This window comes from Cherax quadricarinatus, chromosome 5 (assembly GCF_038502225.1).
Source record: "Cherax quadricarinatus isolate ZL_2023a chromosome 5, ASM3850222v1, whole genome shotgun sequence".
In the NCBI taxonomy this organism is placed as follows: domain Eukaryota; kingdom Metazoa; phylum Arthropoda; class Malacostraca; order Decapoda; family Parastacidae; genus Cherax; species Cherax quadricarinatus.
The window spans coordinates 10939253-10956700 of record NC_091296.1 but is presented as its reverse complement, the minus strand read 5'-3'; the positions used below and the strand labels follow the sequence as shown (position 1 = coordinate 10956700).

Genomic DNA, 17448 nt, shown 5'->3' with positions numbered 1-17448 from the left:
CACAAAGTTTCTTGAACTCGGTTGAGAAGAAGAGTGATATCATCAACTTTATTATTTAGTACATTTACTTACTCAAAAAATAAGTCTTAACTATGACATCTTACAGTTATCTGCTTTTAAAAATACTTATTATATTAATATAAATTAAATAAATATACATTAATGCATCTAGTAATTATTTAGTAAAATGGCAATTCATAATTTTAAAAGTGCAGCCAGCATCTATATACAATACAGTATTAATAAAATTCTTGTAAAGAAAACAACATTTGTGAAGTATTCAAGGAATTCATCAATGTGACTGGAAACAACATTAGCTAAAAGTTGTCAGATATACTCAAGAACATTCATGAGCTGAGGACTGAAGACTGAATATGGAGGACTGCAGTGGTTAGACATACGATGGGACTGGGAATATGGCAGGGGTAACTAAAAATGTTTCAGCTATCAGTACGTATACATCATTGAAAAGCTGTACACATTCACTGCTTATGACTGGTAGGAATATTAATATTTTTCCTTATCTCATTCACTGCTATGGTACTACAGTAGCACTTTATAAATGTTATTCTGTTATTACTGTTTCTGTGCATCACACTGTTAATAATGGAAAATTTTGTTTCGTCCTTAAGTTTGTCCTGTCCCAGTGTGCTAAAATTCCAGTAGCACAAAACATAATGGACACAGCAGAGAAAATTCCTTTGTCTTCAATAACAAATTTAAGAGAAATAACTTGCTAGACTGGAGTCAAGATTATTATTATTGTATATTCACAGGGGAAGTGCTAAACCCTTAGGAGTCATACAGCACCTGGGGTGGAATGGGAAGCAACCAAACTCAATGCAACCAAACTCAATCCAAGGAAAGGGAAGATAGAGCCAATTTCTTGGAGCAAGAGACCCTCCCTGCATCAAATCACTCACCTAAGGGGTGGATTTTTTCAAGAAAGAATATTACTTTCCCAAAAATTCAAACTTACCAGTGAGTGCCAAACGCTAGGATGCACTGGAGTTTTGGGAGTTATAATGTGCCTTAATGTCTTTTCTGATATCTTCCAGTAGTAGTTTCATTTGTAACACATTTTATGAAGCATCCACACTCGTAGCACTCATCACAATTTTTTAGTTAATTATATGCCTTGTGATTACCGGAAACTGTATGGGTTACACCACTGGACTTGGTAAAAAGCTCCAAGGGAGAATGCAAAACAATGTGTCTGATTACTAGAGAATGGATTCGGTTAAATCTATTGTTCAACAAACCAGACGCATCGATGAAAAAAGTTTTATGATAAAATATTCTTATTACTACGAATGTTCGTCAATTGTGAAATACAGCCTCTCCTCACTTAACGACGGAGTTCTGTTCCTAAGACCATGTCGTTAAACGAATTCGTCACTAAGTGAGCGGCATACTATAATGGTAGTGGGTTTGTGTCAACTATCTTTAATATTGTTTTAATGTCACCTTTGCATCATTTACAGTGGACCCCCAGTTAACGATATTTTTTCACTCCAGAAGTATGTTCAGGTGCCAGTACTGACCGAATTTGTTCCCATAAGAAATATTGTGAAGTAGATTAGTCCATTTCAGACCCCCAAACATACATGTACAAACGCACTTACATAAATACACTTACATAATTGGTCACATTCGGAGGTAATCGTTATGTGGGGGTCCACTGTATAACATTTCTGGTATATTTTTAAATGTTTATACAGTGGTGTACTGTATACTGAAATAAACAGAATAGAGGAAATCAGCTCTAATATACGTTATTCAGGTATGCATACTGGTCAGAGCCCGTCGTAAGTCCGAGGCATTGGTAAACGAGTACATCGCTATGTGAGGAGAGGCTGTACTAGTTTTCACATGAGGTTTTGTACAGTGTATTAATTAATAACCAAATTCCATTATGTATATTGTACTGTAAATAATTTTTTTTAGTACAATAGAATTTTTATAATTTCTATGTAATTTAATATATAAAATAAGGAACATATTAGGTATACTGTAGATACTCAGAAGTACTGTATCTCATTCTTAAAGTTGCAATGTGATCATGAAGGGTACTGTCCTCCTCTCACTAGCATACCTATTAGTACATAAAGCAGATATATATTGCCTAAACCTTTATTATTTTAATGAATAAATAAAATTATCTCTATTTGCCAATACAGCAGTTGTATTCTAAATTTAATGCTTTGTACATATAAATTTTTATTACAAATGTGAAACACTACTGAGCCCTTTAACAAGCCCCACAGTACAGTATGAAGACAGCATACAATTCTTGCATCTTATTTGTTCACAGACTAAATACCTTAACCCTACCATTTTATACTAATACTATTTTTGTATAAAATAAGGACTCTTGAAGGAAGAAATGCTCATTTTCCAAACTACCAAAGCTCAAGTTGGGCAAAACAGTTGTAGGTGCCTGGCTGTCACAACAAAGTACACATCAAATCCAGGATAGTAGCAAGCTATTTTACTGTCATTTCTACCCAATCATACTGCGAACAGTTTTGCACAAAGTGATCCTGGACCATGGAATTTAGAGTAATATGCTTCCTAAGACGTGTTCAGAAAAGAATAATATCCGGTACCTTGTTCCCTCTAAATGTAAAAGATGGCCACACAATCTTTTTCGAGCACTTTCAGCCACTGACTATCTTAACACATTTAGATTCTTTTATAAAGAATGCAGCAACACAAAACATGATAAAGAAATCTAAGTCACATTAGTGATGTAGTCACTTTCCTGCAGAAAATTTTCAATAATTGAGGAGAAGGATTGTCAAAGCACGAATGCAAAAAGAAATGCACAAGGAAGAGACCATGATAAGTGCTCCGTGCATGGACAATGTGAGGTTTAAGAGTGTGACAGAATAAACTTTGGGAGAAAGGGCCCTCCTGTTTACTTTTTTCATGGTAGTGCTTCAACAGGTGACCCAACTAGTCTTAAAGGAAAAAATGTATATATATGCATATACATATTTTTATATTCTATATATATATATATATATATATATATATATATATATATATATATATATATATATATATATATATATATATATATATATATATAGATATATATACCATATAAGTTAATGTTCTATCTACACAAGGTTACTGGCATTATTTAAATAAACGGCACAATTAATTTAAAATTCCTTCAACTGTTGTCAATGTCCTTGGGAACATAACTGTCCTTAATCTGTGATTCAGATTTTGAAAATACACAAAGGTAAATAACTAAAGTGGGTGGACATATCCAATCAGAGGCTACAAACCTATAATTCTGAAAATAATCATAAAGCATTTAAAATTTTATGTGAAAAGTCTGTCAAATATAACATTGACTGCACTTCAGGTATGCTGTTCTATTTTATTTACATGCATTGCATAACATTATGAACTGAGGAATAACAACTCCACCAGCAATGAACATAGTTAATATACATTTTCAAATAGGTTTTGTCCTTTTATGTAAGACATTAAAAATGTGGCGAGACTATAGACTAACTACATGTCTAATGTCATCCACACTGATCCAAAAATTGTATTACTGTATTCTGTACAGGGTATGCCTACTGCATCCGTTTCTTCTTTGATTCTGGACCGGTGAATTTGTATGCTGCTTTCCTTTTATTTCGAAACTTAACATTTTGCACAGATCCGTCAGGTGGGTCTTGAAGAACAAAGATAGTTAAATCACAATTTTCACATTTGTTTGTTATGACAGAGGTGACACAGTTTACTGTAACAGCAGAGGGATCAAACTGACAGTAACAATTTGGACAGTTTTCCGGACATGGTTGACTTGGGAAATGTACCACCAAATAGTTGCCATTTATTGGGGCTTGTACAACAATATTTTTCAAGCTACAAATCTTAAGAGGTTTTGTTTGTTTCTTTGGAGAAGGTGTTTCGTATCTCCCTGTTTTCTTAAGACCAGCACTAAGACTATGCAGCAGGACAGTTCCAGACCTCTTTGATTTCTCTGACTCATAATCCTGGCCACTTCCAGATTCTGAAGCAGGTGATGGCAAATTTACTGATAGATTTGTGCTCCTTACAGGTGTATAATTAGTTTTTTCGGTTGGTAGGTAGGTGCTACTGGGGCGTCCTGCTGACCCTTCTGAAGAGCGTCCGGTTGTAGCAGATGTTCGAATTACAGTCGGTTTGGTAGTGGTGTTGATTGGTTGTTTAGTTGTTGATTTGCCTGATTTTCTGTCAGTGGTGTATTTATGACATTTCATAATAGCTGCTTTCCATGGGGCATAGTCCTCAAGTGAAGCTAACTTAGCCATGTAAGATTCTATTTCCTCAACAATTTCTGCAGCTGATGGTGGACCACTTAAGCCTGCACAAAACTTTTTTATCACCAGTTCCTTTCTTATATAATATGCCAGAAATTCAATGGGATCAAGTGTCCAATTTTTAAAGCTATGCCTTCCTGAAGCACTTTTCTTGCAGACAGCTTTTTTAGGATCCTCTAAATCTTGAAGCATGTCACATCCCACCAATCTTCTATTGCAATATGCACACTGGAGGTGACCGAAGAAAAGATGAGACTTAAAATCAGCACACTTAACATTGGATTCACACACATGACATGTTGCTTCTACATGTTCTTCACCGACATAAACATGGTTTTCCTCGAAAAAGTGTGTAGTATCATCATCATCCAAAAGGCCATCCTCTTCTACTAAAAGTTCTTCAGCATCATTATCCTGGCTTGGAAGAACCTCGGGCATACCACTGTTTCTATTAGGAGCATTATTAGGAACATCACTACTACTGACAGTTACAGAATCAATACTTTTATTAGCAGAGATTTCTTGGACATGCTTTTTGTTGGATGGTAACCTTTGTACATCAGCATCATCCTCAACTGCAATATCCTCTGGGGTTACTGAACGACGGGGTGACTTGGATTGAAGGTTGTTAAATGGGTCCTCTGGCAAAGGATCAACAATCATTTTTCTACTAGCCTTTGTTGGTCTATGCTGAATCTCTACAAAATGGAAACCACCATCAGCATTAACTGCCAAATTAGCAGTGGTATTAATATTTTTTGCTTTTTCAGTTTCAAGAGGGGAATGTGCTGAATCATCTAATACCTGCCTTACACTTATAGCAGGCTTAAGCCCTTTGGTGATTTTAGGCCCATGTTTGTCAGTGTCTTTCTCATCAAATGAAGATGGCTCATTGCTTGATGAATCATGTGATGGGCTCATATAGTTGGACAAGGAAGTGTCTGGCACTTTTTGTGGCAGGTCTTTCCTATACCTAGGCTTACCAGGAGATTTAGGTCTTGTCTCGTTTTCTGGCGTTTCAACTGGAGAGCTAGAACTATTAGTTTGAACATCTGGCAGGTTGGAATTAAGTAATGTATTTTCTGACTGATCATTTGACGAACTGGAAACGGCATGCAAAGCTTCTTGCTTATCTGACGAATTGGAATCATCTGGTAATGCACGTCTTGCCTGAGAATCTAATGAATGTGAATCATCATGAGATGGAGAGACTATCTGACTGTCAGGTGACTTTGCAGTGTGAAACTGTTCAGTTTTATGTTGATCATCTGATAAGTTTGAATCTTCAGTTGCACTCATCTGAATACCTGACTGGCTGGAGCCCTGTTTTCTTGAAGTTCTAGGTGCAGTATCCAACACCTCAGATTTAGAATTCTCTTGTTCCAAAGTTCTGTGTTGCTTATCTAATGAGCTAGCTTTGGAACCCTCATATACTGAAGTCTTTACTGCATTATCAGAGATGGATTCAGAATTATCTTTCACAGAGTTTTTAGGCAGATTATCTGAGGAATTGGAATTGTCTTGCATTTCAGCCCTTGTCTGAGGGTCTGACTGGGGAGAACCCTCTCTCAGTCGACTGCGTGAATAGCTGGAATAATTTATAATTGGAGACTCTTGACAGCCTGAAGAGATGGAAGCATCCCTCAATGCATTAAGTGTGCCACCTTTCAGAGGTCTTTCTGAAGAGTATGAGCCATCATGCCCATCACTTTCTAGTCGGCCTGCCGAGCTGTTCAAAAATTCTGGCCGTGATCGACTCTTTGATAGGTTAATGGCAGAACCTGAATTGTCTAGTAAAGCTGCATCTAATTTTGCATTTGATGAACTGGAACCTCCACTTGATACAATTGTCTGTTTATGTGGTACATTAGTTCCACTAGGCAATACAGACCCTTGTGCATCTGATTGGCCAGAATCTTCCATGGATACACACCTTGAATGCCCCTTTGAAGAGCCAACTGGGTAACTTGTATCACTGCATAAAGTTGATTCTAGCTGATCAACTGATGGATTGGAATCATCACGAACAACTGAGTCTAATGGATCAACTAATGGGTTTGAATCATCATGAACAGATTGCAATGGATCAACTGACGAGCTGCATTCATTACGAACAACAATGTCTAGTGGCACAATTGGTGGCTTGCAATCCTCACGCTCAGTTTTCAGTGAATGAACTCGAGAACTGGAATCATCCCGGGAAACGGAGTCTAGGGGATCAACTGATTGGTTAGAATCATCACGAACAATAGAGTCAAGCTGATCCACTGATGGATTGGAATAATCACGGGCAGCAGTATCAAGCTGATCATCAGAAAGATTTGAATCATCAGGAACAGCGGAGTCTAGCTGACTGTCAGAAGGGTTGGAATCGTCAGGAACAGCAGAAACTAGCTGATTGTCTGACATATTTGAGTCATCACATGCAGCAGTTTCTAACTGGCCAGGGGGTGGGTTGCACTCATGGTGTAATTCAGCATTCTTCTCACGAATTAGTGGTCTTGAATCACGATGCAAAGCAGGGTCTAGATGACCTGCTGATCTGCTGTAATCATCAGGTTGTGGATTTCCAGGCTGTCCTTCTGGTGGATCATTCATGCCGCTACTTAAATTAGCAATATCTGAGAAGTCACAACGTGTAAAGTCATGAGAACTGCTTAAAGAATGAGATGTCTTGAGACTTAATGGTTTGACTATTAGGCCACTTGAAGTGGGAAGAGGTGCAACATGTCTATTAACAGAAAGTTCAAGTGGAGCCATGTTGCTTAGATTTACATCATCAATGGAAGATCGGCTGACAGGAGGAATACAGTGCAGACCAATGGGAATATTAATACCCATATCTACTGGTCTCTCTTGAGACATAAGTCCCTTAGTTGGCTCTGTATCTTTAATTGTACTCTGAGAATATGGTGACAGCTGTGCACTGTAATTAGCTGAGGACACTGCTTCTTCATTATGGCGTATATCAAGTGATGGGTGCATCGAGACCACAGATTTCTTACTGGTATGTTGTAAGTCTTTCCATAGTGACATTATTTCTGCTTCTTTTTGTTGCTCAGGATTAGGGGTAATAGACCGCTGTTGATCCTCAATACTGACCCGTTGGCTTACATGACCAAGCTGTTTGTCATCATAAGTATGCTGACTCTGCTGCTGCTTTTGAAGGTGTTGAAATATATGAGGAAATTCCTCACTTGGTCTTGGTTGCACTAACCTTGGTTGTTGGTGCTGGCGTCCAAATCCCATAGGTTGAAATTGAGCCAATCCAAGTTCTTGTGGCAGAGATAATAATCCTGATTGCTGGTACTGTTGACCTAGTCCTGAATGATGCTGTTGTTCAAATTCGAGCTGTTGATAATTCTGTGGAAATCTTGGTTGCTGGTACTGTTGCCCTAATCTTGGCTGTTGATATGGTTGCCCCAGTCTTGGCTCCTGGTACTGTTGCCCTGACTGCTGGTACTGTTGTTGTTGCCATGATGGCACTGGCGACATAGGTTGCATTGCTTGATGGGGATGCCGTGTCCCTTCCATCTTTGCACTTGTATGCAGCAATCTCCCTGCCAATGAAAACCAATGACACAAAGTAATAAAAATACATGTTTAATAATCTGTACATTTACTCACGAGTGATTAAGCAGAAGTCTGCCAAAAATTTGCACTAACTGGTTTGCTGGTGTTTCTGTCCTTTCCCATGAACTTAAAAGCTAAACATAGTAATTCATGATATCATTTATGCTTATTTTCCTGTATTTTTTTCTGGAATCAGTCCAAGGGAATGTTAGTGTATTAGTTTTCAAGATTCAAGAAGCATAAAAACCTGCATAAAAATTAAAATGACATAAAATGGAAGCACCTAAAACTGATTAAGACCAAGAACATAGTGAAGGGAATAACCAAAGAAGGCTATACACAAAAGCAAGTGTTACAGGAAAACAAAGCTGAGTTGCATTGAAATGAATGTAGATGCCACAAGAGTTTGTATCTTGGGACGATAAGCCCAGATTTTAAGAGTGCCCATGATAGTACAGTAGTACCTTGGTACTTGAACTTAATTCAGTCCAGAAGGCTGTTCGACTACCAAACAAATTTTTCCAATAAGAAATAATGTAAATTAGATTAATCCATTTCAGACCCCAAAAGTACACTTAAGCATTTTAACATTCAGTTTACAAGCCTAGCATGCATAAATCTAAAAAAAAAAAAAAAAAAAAAAAAAAAAGGTAAACACAATGCTTCTTGTCTATCAGTAATAGACACACAAAGGCTTCACTTTTATATCACCACTTGCATTCCCGCACAACAAGAGTCTGTCCTTCATTGGCTTGTGTCTTGGCAATGACTTGAGTGATATATGTTCTGTTTGGGATTTTTTTTTTCCAAAATAAACCTGTCTCATAATAACTGAACACTTGTTGGGGAATAAAACCTTCAGCCTCTACATAGTCACTAAACTCGCTGACGTATTTCTCAGCAGCAGGTCATGTTTGTTTGGTCGAGTGCCTTGCAAACGGTCCAATACCGAGCAATTTTTTTTTTTACCGAACAAAGCGTTTGAATACCGAATTGTTCGAGTGGGGAACTGTTCAGGTACTGAGGTACTACTGTATGTTGGCAAGACAGTAACCACCCAAGAGAGATTCTACCATCAAGCCATACAAATGTGAAACTGAAGCAGCATGTTAGTAGACAGCAACTATCCAGAGGTGCTGTACTACCATTCCGTCATGTGAGTGTGAGATGGCAGTAGTAGGTTGATAGACAGTAACCATCTAGAAGTACAGCCATTGTCATTCAAGTGTGAAATGTAAGCTCAATGACAGTACAGTGCTACCCCGAGTTTTGAACTGCTCCCAACTCGACCAATTATGTAAGTGTATTTATGTAAGTGCTTTCGTAAGTTTAGTTTTGGGGGTCTGAAATAGACTAATTTAATTTACATTATTCCTTATGGGAACAAATTCATTCAGTAACGGCACTCGAACAGCCTTCTGGAATGAAGAAAGTTCGAAACTCAGGGTACCACTGTACTATCATTCTGTTACATGAATGAATGTGAGATGGTAGTAGTAGGTTGATAGACAGCAACCATCTAGAGCAGTGGTTCTCAACTGGTAGTCCACAGAACATTCACTATATGTACATCTGGTAATAAACTGAAGATTGGTGCATACATGTATAGTCTTAAATTTATCAAAAATAAAGCGTGGATCAACGATATATGCACTGACCAGGGTGAATGGGGGTGGTTGGATAATGGATTCACCAGTGTTAGCTGCAGGGACAGTCAAACTGCGGAAGCAGTTGGTTTGTGATGTCTTGTGTGTGTGTGGGTGTGTGCACGTGAGAGCGCTGGACATTCCTGTTTGATTTCTGTCAGCTGCCATGCGGCTGCACATAATTCTGCTGTTTAGTGCAGTAGACACTGAGCTGCTGAACTGATTAGTTGTATGTTTGGTCCTCCACTGTTTTACAGGTGTGGTGTAAGCTGATTCGGTTTTCTACTATAAAATGTAATATAAAAGGAAGCTGAGAGGAAAATAGAATAGTGTGAAATATTTCTAGTCAGTCAGTTGTTATGCTACTGTGTGCTGTGTTGTGCTGGTTTATGCTGTTTATGAAACTGGTGGTGTTTTATTACTGCATGTGCATCATTATCTTCTCTTTTTCACATCTTTATTAATGCCAAACTTGAAATATAATAAATATATTCCATTATACGTATTGTCCACAGATATAGATACACCTACCATCCGACTTACGACTGAATTCGGTTCCGAGAAACCGGTTGTAAGTTGAAATGGACGTAAGTCGAACTTTTACTACTGAATACAGTGGACCCCCGCATAGCGAACGCCTTGCATAGCGAACAATCCGCATAGCGAACGCTTTGTTCGCTAAAATTTTGCCCCGCATAGTGGACAAAAACCCGCTCAGCGACCTTCGTCCGAGACGCGTCCAATGTGCGCCCTCAGCCAGCCTCACATGTGCCGCCCGTCCCATTGTTTACCAGCCAGCCTCCACGGTAACATTCAAGCATACACTCGGAATATTTCGTATTATTACAGTGTTTTCGGTGCTGTTTGTGGAAAATAAGTGACCATGGGCCCCAAGAAAGCTTCTAGTGCCAACCCTACACCTCAAAGGGTAAGAATACCCATTGAAATGAAGAAAGAGATCATTGATAAGTATGAAAGTGGAGTACGTATCACCGACCTGGTCAGGTTGTACAAGAAACCAAAATCAACCATCGCTTCTATTGTGGGCAAGAAAACGGCAATCAAGGAAGCTGTTGTTGCCAAAGGTTTAACTGTGTTTTCGAAACAAAGATCGCAAGTGATGGAAGATGTTGAGAGACTCTTATTGGTGTGGATAAATGAAAAACAGCTAGCAGGAGATAGCGTCTCTCAAGCGATCATATGTGAAAAGGCTAGGAAGTTGCATGACGATTTAATTAAAAAAATGCCTGCAACTAGTGATGATGTGAGTGAATTTAAGGCCAGCAAAGGTTGGTTTGAGAGATTTAAGAAGCGTAGTGGCATCCATAGTGTGATACGGCATGGTGAGGCTGCCAGTTCGGACCACAAAGCGGCTGAAAAATATGTGCATGAATTCAAGGAGTACATAGAAACTGAAGGACTGGAACCTGAACAAGTGTTTAATTGTGATGAAACAGGCCTGTTCTGGAAGAAAATGCCAAGCAGGACCTACATTACTCAGGAGGAAAAGGCACTCCCAGGACATAAGCCTATGAAAGACAGGCTTACTTTGTTGATGTGTGCCAATGCTAGTGGTGATTGCAAAGTTAAGCCTTTATTAGTGTATCACTCTGAAACTCCCAGAGCGTTCAGGCAAAAGAATGTCCTCAAGGATAATTTGTGTGTGCTGTGGAGGGCAAACAGTAAGGCATGGGTCACTAGGGAATTTTTCTATAACTGGTTACACCATGCATTTGCCCCCAATGTGAAAGATTACCTAACTGAAAAGAAATTAGACCTTAAGTGCCTCCTGGTGTTAGACAATGCCCCTGGTCATCCTACAGACGTGGCAGAGCGACTTTATGGGGACATGAGCTTCATTAAGGTGAAGTTTTTGCCTCCTAATACCACTCCTCTCCTGCAGCCCATGGACCAGCAGGTCATTTCCAACTTCAAGAAACTGTACACAAAAGCTCTGTTTCAAAAGTGCTTTGAAGTGACCACAGACACTCGATTGACTCTAAAAGAGTTTTGGAAGGATCACTTTAATATCCTCAATTGTGTAAACCTTATAGGTAAGGCTTGGGAGGGAGTGACTAAGAGAACCTTGAACTCTGCTTGGAAGAAACTGTGGCCAGAATGTGTAGACAAAAGGGATTTTGAAGGGTTTGAGGCTAACCCTGAGAGGAGTAGTATACCAGTTGAGGAATCAATTGTGGAATTGGGGAAGTCCTTGGGGTTGGAGGTTAGTGGGGAGAATGTGGAAGAGTTGGTGGAGGAGGACAATGAAGAACTAACCACTGATGAGCTGATAGATCAACTTCAAGAGCAAGAGGCCAGACCTGGGGAAACTGGTTCAAAGGAGGGGAGAGAGAAATTGAAGGAATTGCCTACTTCAAAGATTAAGGAAATGTGTGCAAAATGGCTTGAAGTGCAAACCTTTTTTGATGAAAATCACCCTCACACAGCTATTGCAAGCCGTGCTGGTGACTGTTACAATGACACTGTTGTGAACCACTTTAGACAAATCATAAAGGAACGAGAGGTACAGGCCACTATGGACAGATATGTTGTGCGAAAGAAGTCCAGTGACTCTGAAGCTGGTCCTAGTGGCATTAAAAGAAGAAGGGAAGTAACCCCAGAAAAGGACTTGCTACCTCAAGTCCTAATGGAAGGGGATTCCCCTTCTAAACACTAACACTCTCTCTCCCCTCCTCCCATCCCATCAATCATCACCAGATCTTCAATAAAAGTAAGTGTCATGTAATTGTGCATGCCTTTTTCAGTTTGTGTGTACTAAAATTAACATTTTTTTGTGGTAAAAAAATTTTTTTTTCATACTTTTGGGTGTCTTGCACGGATTAATTTTATTTCCATTATTTCTTATGGGGAAAATTAATTCGCATAGCGAACATTTCGCATAACGACCAGCCCTCTTGCACGGATTAAGTTCGCTATGCGGGGGTCCACTGTATCAACATAACATTTTTGTAATGACTTTATTTTATTGTTTTATTTTGGTATTTCATGTTTTACTTTACTTTTTATGCTGTTAGTACTGTATTTTATACTGTAAGGTTTAGGATAAATACTGTGTACAACACAAACACTTGTTTATTTCCCAGAAATTTGGCATAAAAAACACGGTCGTAAGTCGAGTCGTCGTATGTCGAGCAGGTCGTAAGTCGGATGGTAGGTGTATATGGTAATGACAGGAATGAATGTTAAGAGCAAGTATTCAGAGGACTACACTAAATTTGGCTACACCTGTCAAGAAAAAGATGGCGTGTTCCGGCTACTGCCGGAAAGCAGACATTGCCGAAAAGCAGAACGCCATTTTTTCCACTTTTAACCCTTAAACTGTCCAAACAGATCTACGTTCACATGCGTAGTGCTCCAAAAGTAGATCTACATTTTTTTTACATATTTTAAATACAGTGGACCCCCGCTTAACGATCACCTCCCAATGCGACCAATTATGTAAGTGTATTTATGTAAGTGCATTTGTACGTGTATGTTTGGGGGTCTGAAATGGACTAATCTACTTCACAATATTCCTTATGGGAACAAATTCGGTCAGTACTGGCACCTGAACATACTTCTGGAATGAAAAAATATCGTTAACCGGGGGTCCACTGTATAAGAAAAAAAAATAGATCAAAGTTTTTTACACGTTTTACATACTTTCAAATGTTGAAAAAACATATTTCTACATTTGGACAGTTTAAGGGTTAAATGTATATAAATGCCAGACAATAAGTTTACACTAACTTATATTAAGTTAATAAAAGAACTAGGCATTAAAAACACAGTAAAAAGTAAAATACATACACAGTACATTCATTACTTGCCTTAAAATATTTGTAGTCTTAATGTAGGGTGAGAGGTGAGTAGTACGTATTTATTTGTAGGAAGTCAGGTGTTGGTAGCCCTGGTTCCCTGTCCCAAACTTAATATACGATATTTAGAGCAGCCCAGAGAGATAAAATACACATACAGTACACTCATTATTTACCTTAAAATATATGTAGTCTTAATGTAGGATGAGAGGCGAGTAGTATTTATTTGTAAGAAGTCAGGTGTAGGTAGCCAGCAGATGTAGTTATGTATTCCACCTGGCTACACAGCTGCACCTACCTACCTACATAGCTACACAATATTTAATGCGACCCAGAGCCATATTAGTATTACCATCAACATACCATGTTCACCGAGTTTAATTGTTTCTAACAACTACCCTTAGATGCCATCATAAACGAAGAAAGAAGTAATGAATAATTCACACCAAGAATTGTAAACAAAAGTGTTGTGTTAAAGGGAGTGACTGAGCCAACGCCAATTCACACACATTTTCTCTTGCGCTGGACCAGAGAAAACATAATATTTTCCCTCCCCCCGGCTACCACACCACCACAGCATGTTTATATGCTATGTAACATGTTTCTTATATAATTTAAGAAAATATCATAGATGGATTAATGAAAATGTCTATATTAACGTAAAATAAGAAACTTAACCCTTTGACTGCCGAAGGGCCCAATCCTGAAGTGTCTCCTGGTGTCGCAAAATATTCGAAAAAAAAAAATTATTTTTTCTTATGAAAATGTTAAGATTATTTTTCTGATTGTTTTAGTCCAAAAAAAAAATGTTCCCATCAGTACTTACCGAGATATAGAGTCCTGAACTTTGCTGAAATTGATCTGCTGGCGGCAACAGCGGCGACTGCCGCTCACCCGGTAAACTTTTATTTACTTGTATTCGATGGTTTCTTGTTTTTTTCACTATTTTATTTTTTCACATAACTTTTGTGGCCTGTGAGACCAAATTATTGTGCAATGTTCAAATATACACTCGTTGAATGTAACACAATTATAGCAAAAACACTCGTATCATTATAATGTTGCTAAAACTTGTTTACACAAACAATGTAAACAAATGTTTATTACGATTTCTTTATAATATATATACATATGTACAATCACTGGACACTTTATTAGAAGTGCTGCAGCTTGTGGAATTCTTTGAAACATGGGTATAAGCACAATGGTGTCTTACACTCCTCACACATAAAATGAGTGTCTCTGCGTTTTTGTGGGCGTTTTGTGGTATGTCCACAGACAAAACACCTCTTCTGAGCATTTTTCTTGGCAGTAGTAGCAGGCAGTGGTATGGGGTAGTGATCACCAGGCCTCAGACGAGAGGACATGTGTTGATAATTTCGTGGGCGCTGGTCTATTGCAGGTGTTGTTTCTTGGTACTTGAATATTATTTGTCTGATGACTGACAAACAAAATTCACCATATTTGGGTTTGTTCTTGGTCTTCAACTTATACATATTATAAGCATTCAGCATGGAAATGTCAAGAAGATGGAAAAACAGTTTTATGTACCACTTATAACTCTTGCGAACACAGTCAGCAAACCCAATCTGCATGTCACATTTGTCCACTAAGCGCATATTGAGGTTGTAATCCATCACAGCTGCAGGTTTTACAATAGGTTCATTGGTCTCTCTATTCTGCTTGCCAGTCTCTACCATTTCGTGTCGGTGAACTGATGTCAGCAGTGTGACATCACGTTTGTCATGCCACCGAAATGCCATGATGTCATTGGCAGCAAACACCTGCACTTCACCTCTACGACTGCCAGCTTCGAACCTAGGCATATGTTTACGATTTCTACGCACTGTGCCACACACATCTGTCATGTTCACTCGCAAGAAATCACTGAGTATAGGGCTTGTGTACCAGTTGTCAGTATATAAAATATGCCCCTTACCAAGATATGGCTCCATCATTGTTCTAACCACATCACCAGAGATACCCAGTAACTTCCTGGTATCTTCCATTGTTTTACCGCCAGTGTACACAATTATATCCAAAACCAGACCAGTTTTGCAATCACACAGAACAAATAACTTTATACCAAAGCGTTTCCTCTTGCTTGGTATATACTGCTTGAATGAGAGTCTTCCTTTGAACAAAATCAAAGACTCGTCAATAACAAGCTTCCTGAAGGGATAAAAATACATACAGCACTTTTGTTTCAGGTACATAAACACACGTCTGATCTTATATAACCTGTCGCTTCTGTCAGGCCTGGTTTTGTCTGAAAAGTGTAACATACGTAACAGTAACACAAATCTATTCACTGGTATAATGTCACTGAAAGCAGGGTTTGAAATCAGGCGGTCTGTCGCCCAGTATGTGTTGACACTATGCTTATACACATGTGGCATAAGCATTATTGTGGCAAAGAACAGATACATCTCTGCCACAGTTGTGTCCTTCCACTGGTGTAGGCGTGATCTCGGTGAAAGCATAGTGTTTGGCATGGTGTACTCATAGTATGTATTGCTTTCCCTGACAATAATGTCCATCAGGGGTTCATCGAAGAACAACTGAAAGCATTCCAGTTCAGTGGGATTGTTCTCAAGTGTACATGATGGCCGTATTCCACTTTGTCCTCCATCAAAGTCATGGGGATTGGGAACAAACTCGTCATCTTGATGCCAATCCCAGATGCGGTCAGCTGGTGCGTTCTGGATATTGTAATGTCGTTGTGGTTGTGCAGGTTGTGGTTGTGGTTGTGAGAGTGTGGGGTCGGCCGAGGCGGGTTGTAGTTGTGCAGTCAGCAGCGCGGGCACTAGCGTGGCCCGCTGCTGGTGTCACATGACTCATGGCACCGTCACTATCACCACCACCGCCTGCTGCCTCACTCACATCATTTATACCCATCGTAACAATATCGTCATCTTCACTATCAGGACGTGGTGTAGGGCCACGGGATGTGCTCCGAGATGTACTCCTTCCTCTTGGAAGAGCATATGGCACACTACCAGACCGCATGCGACGTCGTATATACTGCCGCTTCACTGGGGAATATTCACCCTCACTGTCACAACTAGAAGTGCTTTCAATAACCTTGAAATCACTATCACTATCACTTGCACTGCTCACATCTGAGTCTTGTACACGGGCAAATAGTTTCCTCTTTCGTCCTGGTACAGGTGAACATGAACGAGCCGGCCCAGCACCAGAGGTGGATGGTTGTGGGTCATCTGGGTTTTCATCACTAATTATGTTATCCTGGGTAATTTTCTCGGTCACACCCGCTTCAAAACCAGGGAATTCACTTTCACTGACACTATCATCACTGTTTGAGCTATCACTTGGGAACAAAAGACCTCCAATCCGCCGAGGAGTGAGGAACTTCTTACTGCGAGGCATGGTGAAAATGGACTACCAAGATGGCGTTCCCACAATGCACCGCTGAGTCCCAGATTTTTTTCACAGGGTGCACACCGGCCACTGAGACCCATTCTCTCTCGTGTAGGCCTACCAGCCCTCTCCCGCTTGATTTGAAGCCGCTAGAATTTATGCGTATAGATACGTCAAACACGGTATCTCCCATGACGTACATATACGACCGCGACAGTCAAAGGGTTAATGTGCCCAAGAGTGATTATTATTATGTATGGCGTTAAGACTAGAGGGACACTCTTAGTGATTTTAATGTGTACCTGCACACCAGCACAGTGTAAGTATATTTAGGTACAGGTACACATAAGTATAATTATCAGAGTACAAATAAAATATGCACTAACCTTAAAACACTTACAATTTTGGAAAGTTTCCAGACATAATATATGTGCTCATAGGGAATGTAAACAAACTGGATGGGGCGTGCCGTATTAGAAAGACGGGTTGCTGTAGTTTTTTGGTCATACGTAACTTGAAATTACCGTATTAGCAGAATGCCTATGGCGTACTTTGTGATCTTGAATGGGGAATTGACATCGTGTGAAATTTCTTTTAAAATTTACTGTTTTTTGTAGATTTTTTTTTTTTATGGTGAGGCAAGTCGTTCTATAATTTTGGACTCTCCTACTTCACTTGCATCCAGTTTCTACTTATATTAAG

General features: G+C 39.3%; 1 protein-coding gene across 2 annotated transcripts in view; it reads right to left on the bottom strand.

Annotated features, from left to right (window-relative positions):
* Nucleotides 1-2158: 2158 nt before the first annotated feature.
* The window catches only part of LOC138850903 (serine-rich adhesin for platelets-like), a 31589-nt gene continuing 16299 nt past the window's right edge, over nucleotides 2159-17448 (bottom strand). For both annotated transcript variants that reach the window (XM_053771143.2, XM_053771142.2), the window contains exon 3: nucleotides 2159-7888. In XM_053771143.2, coding sequence (XP_053627118.1) covers nucleotides 3597-7862 — 4266 coding nt within the window. In that variant the 5' untranslated portion in view covers nucleotides 7863-7888 and the 3' untranslated portion in view covers nucleotides 2159-3596. The remainder of the gene's footprint in view (nucleotides 7889-17448) is intronic.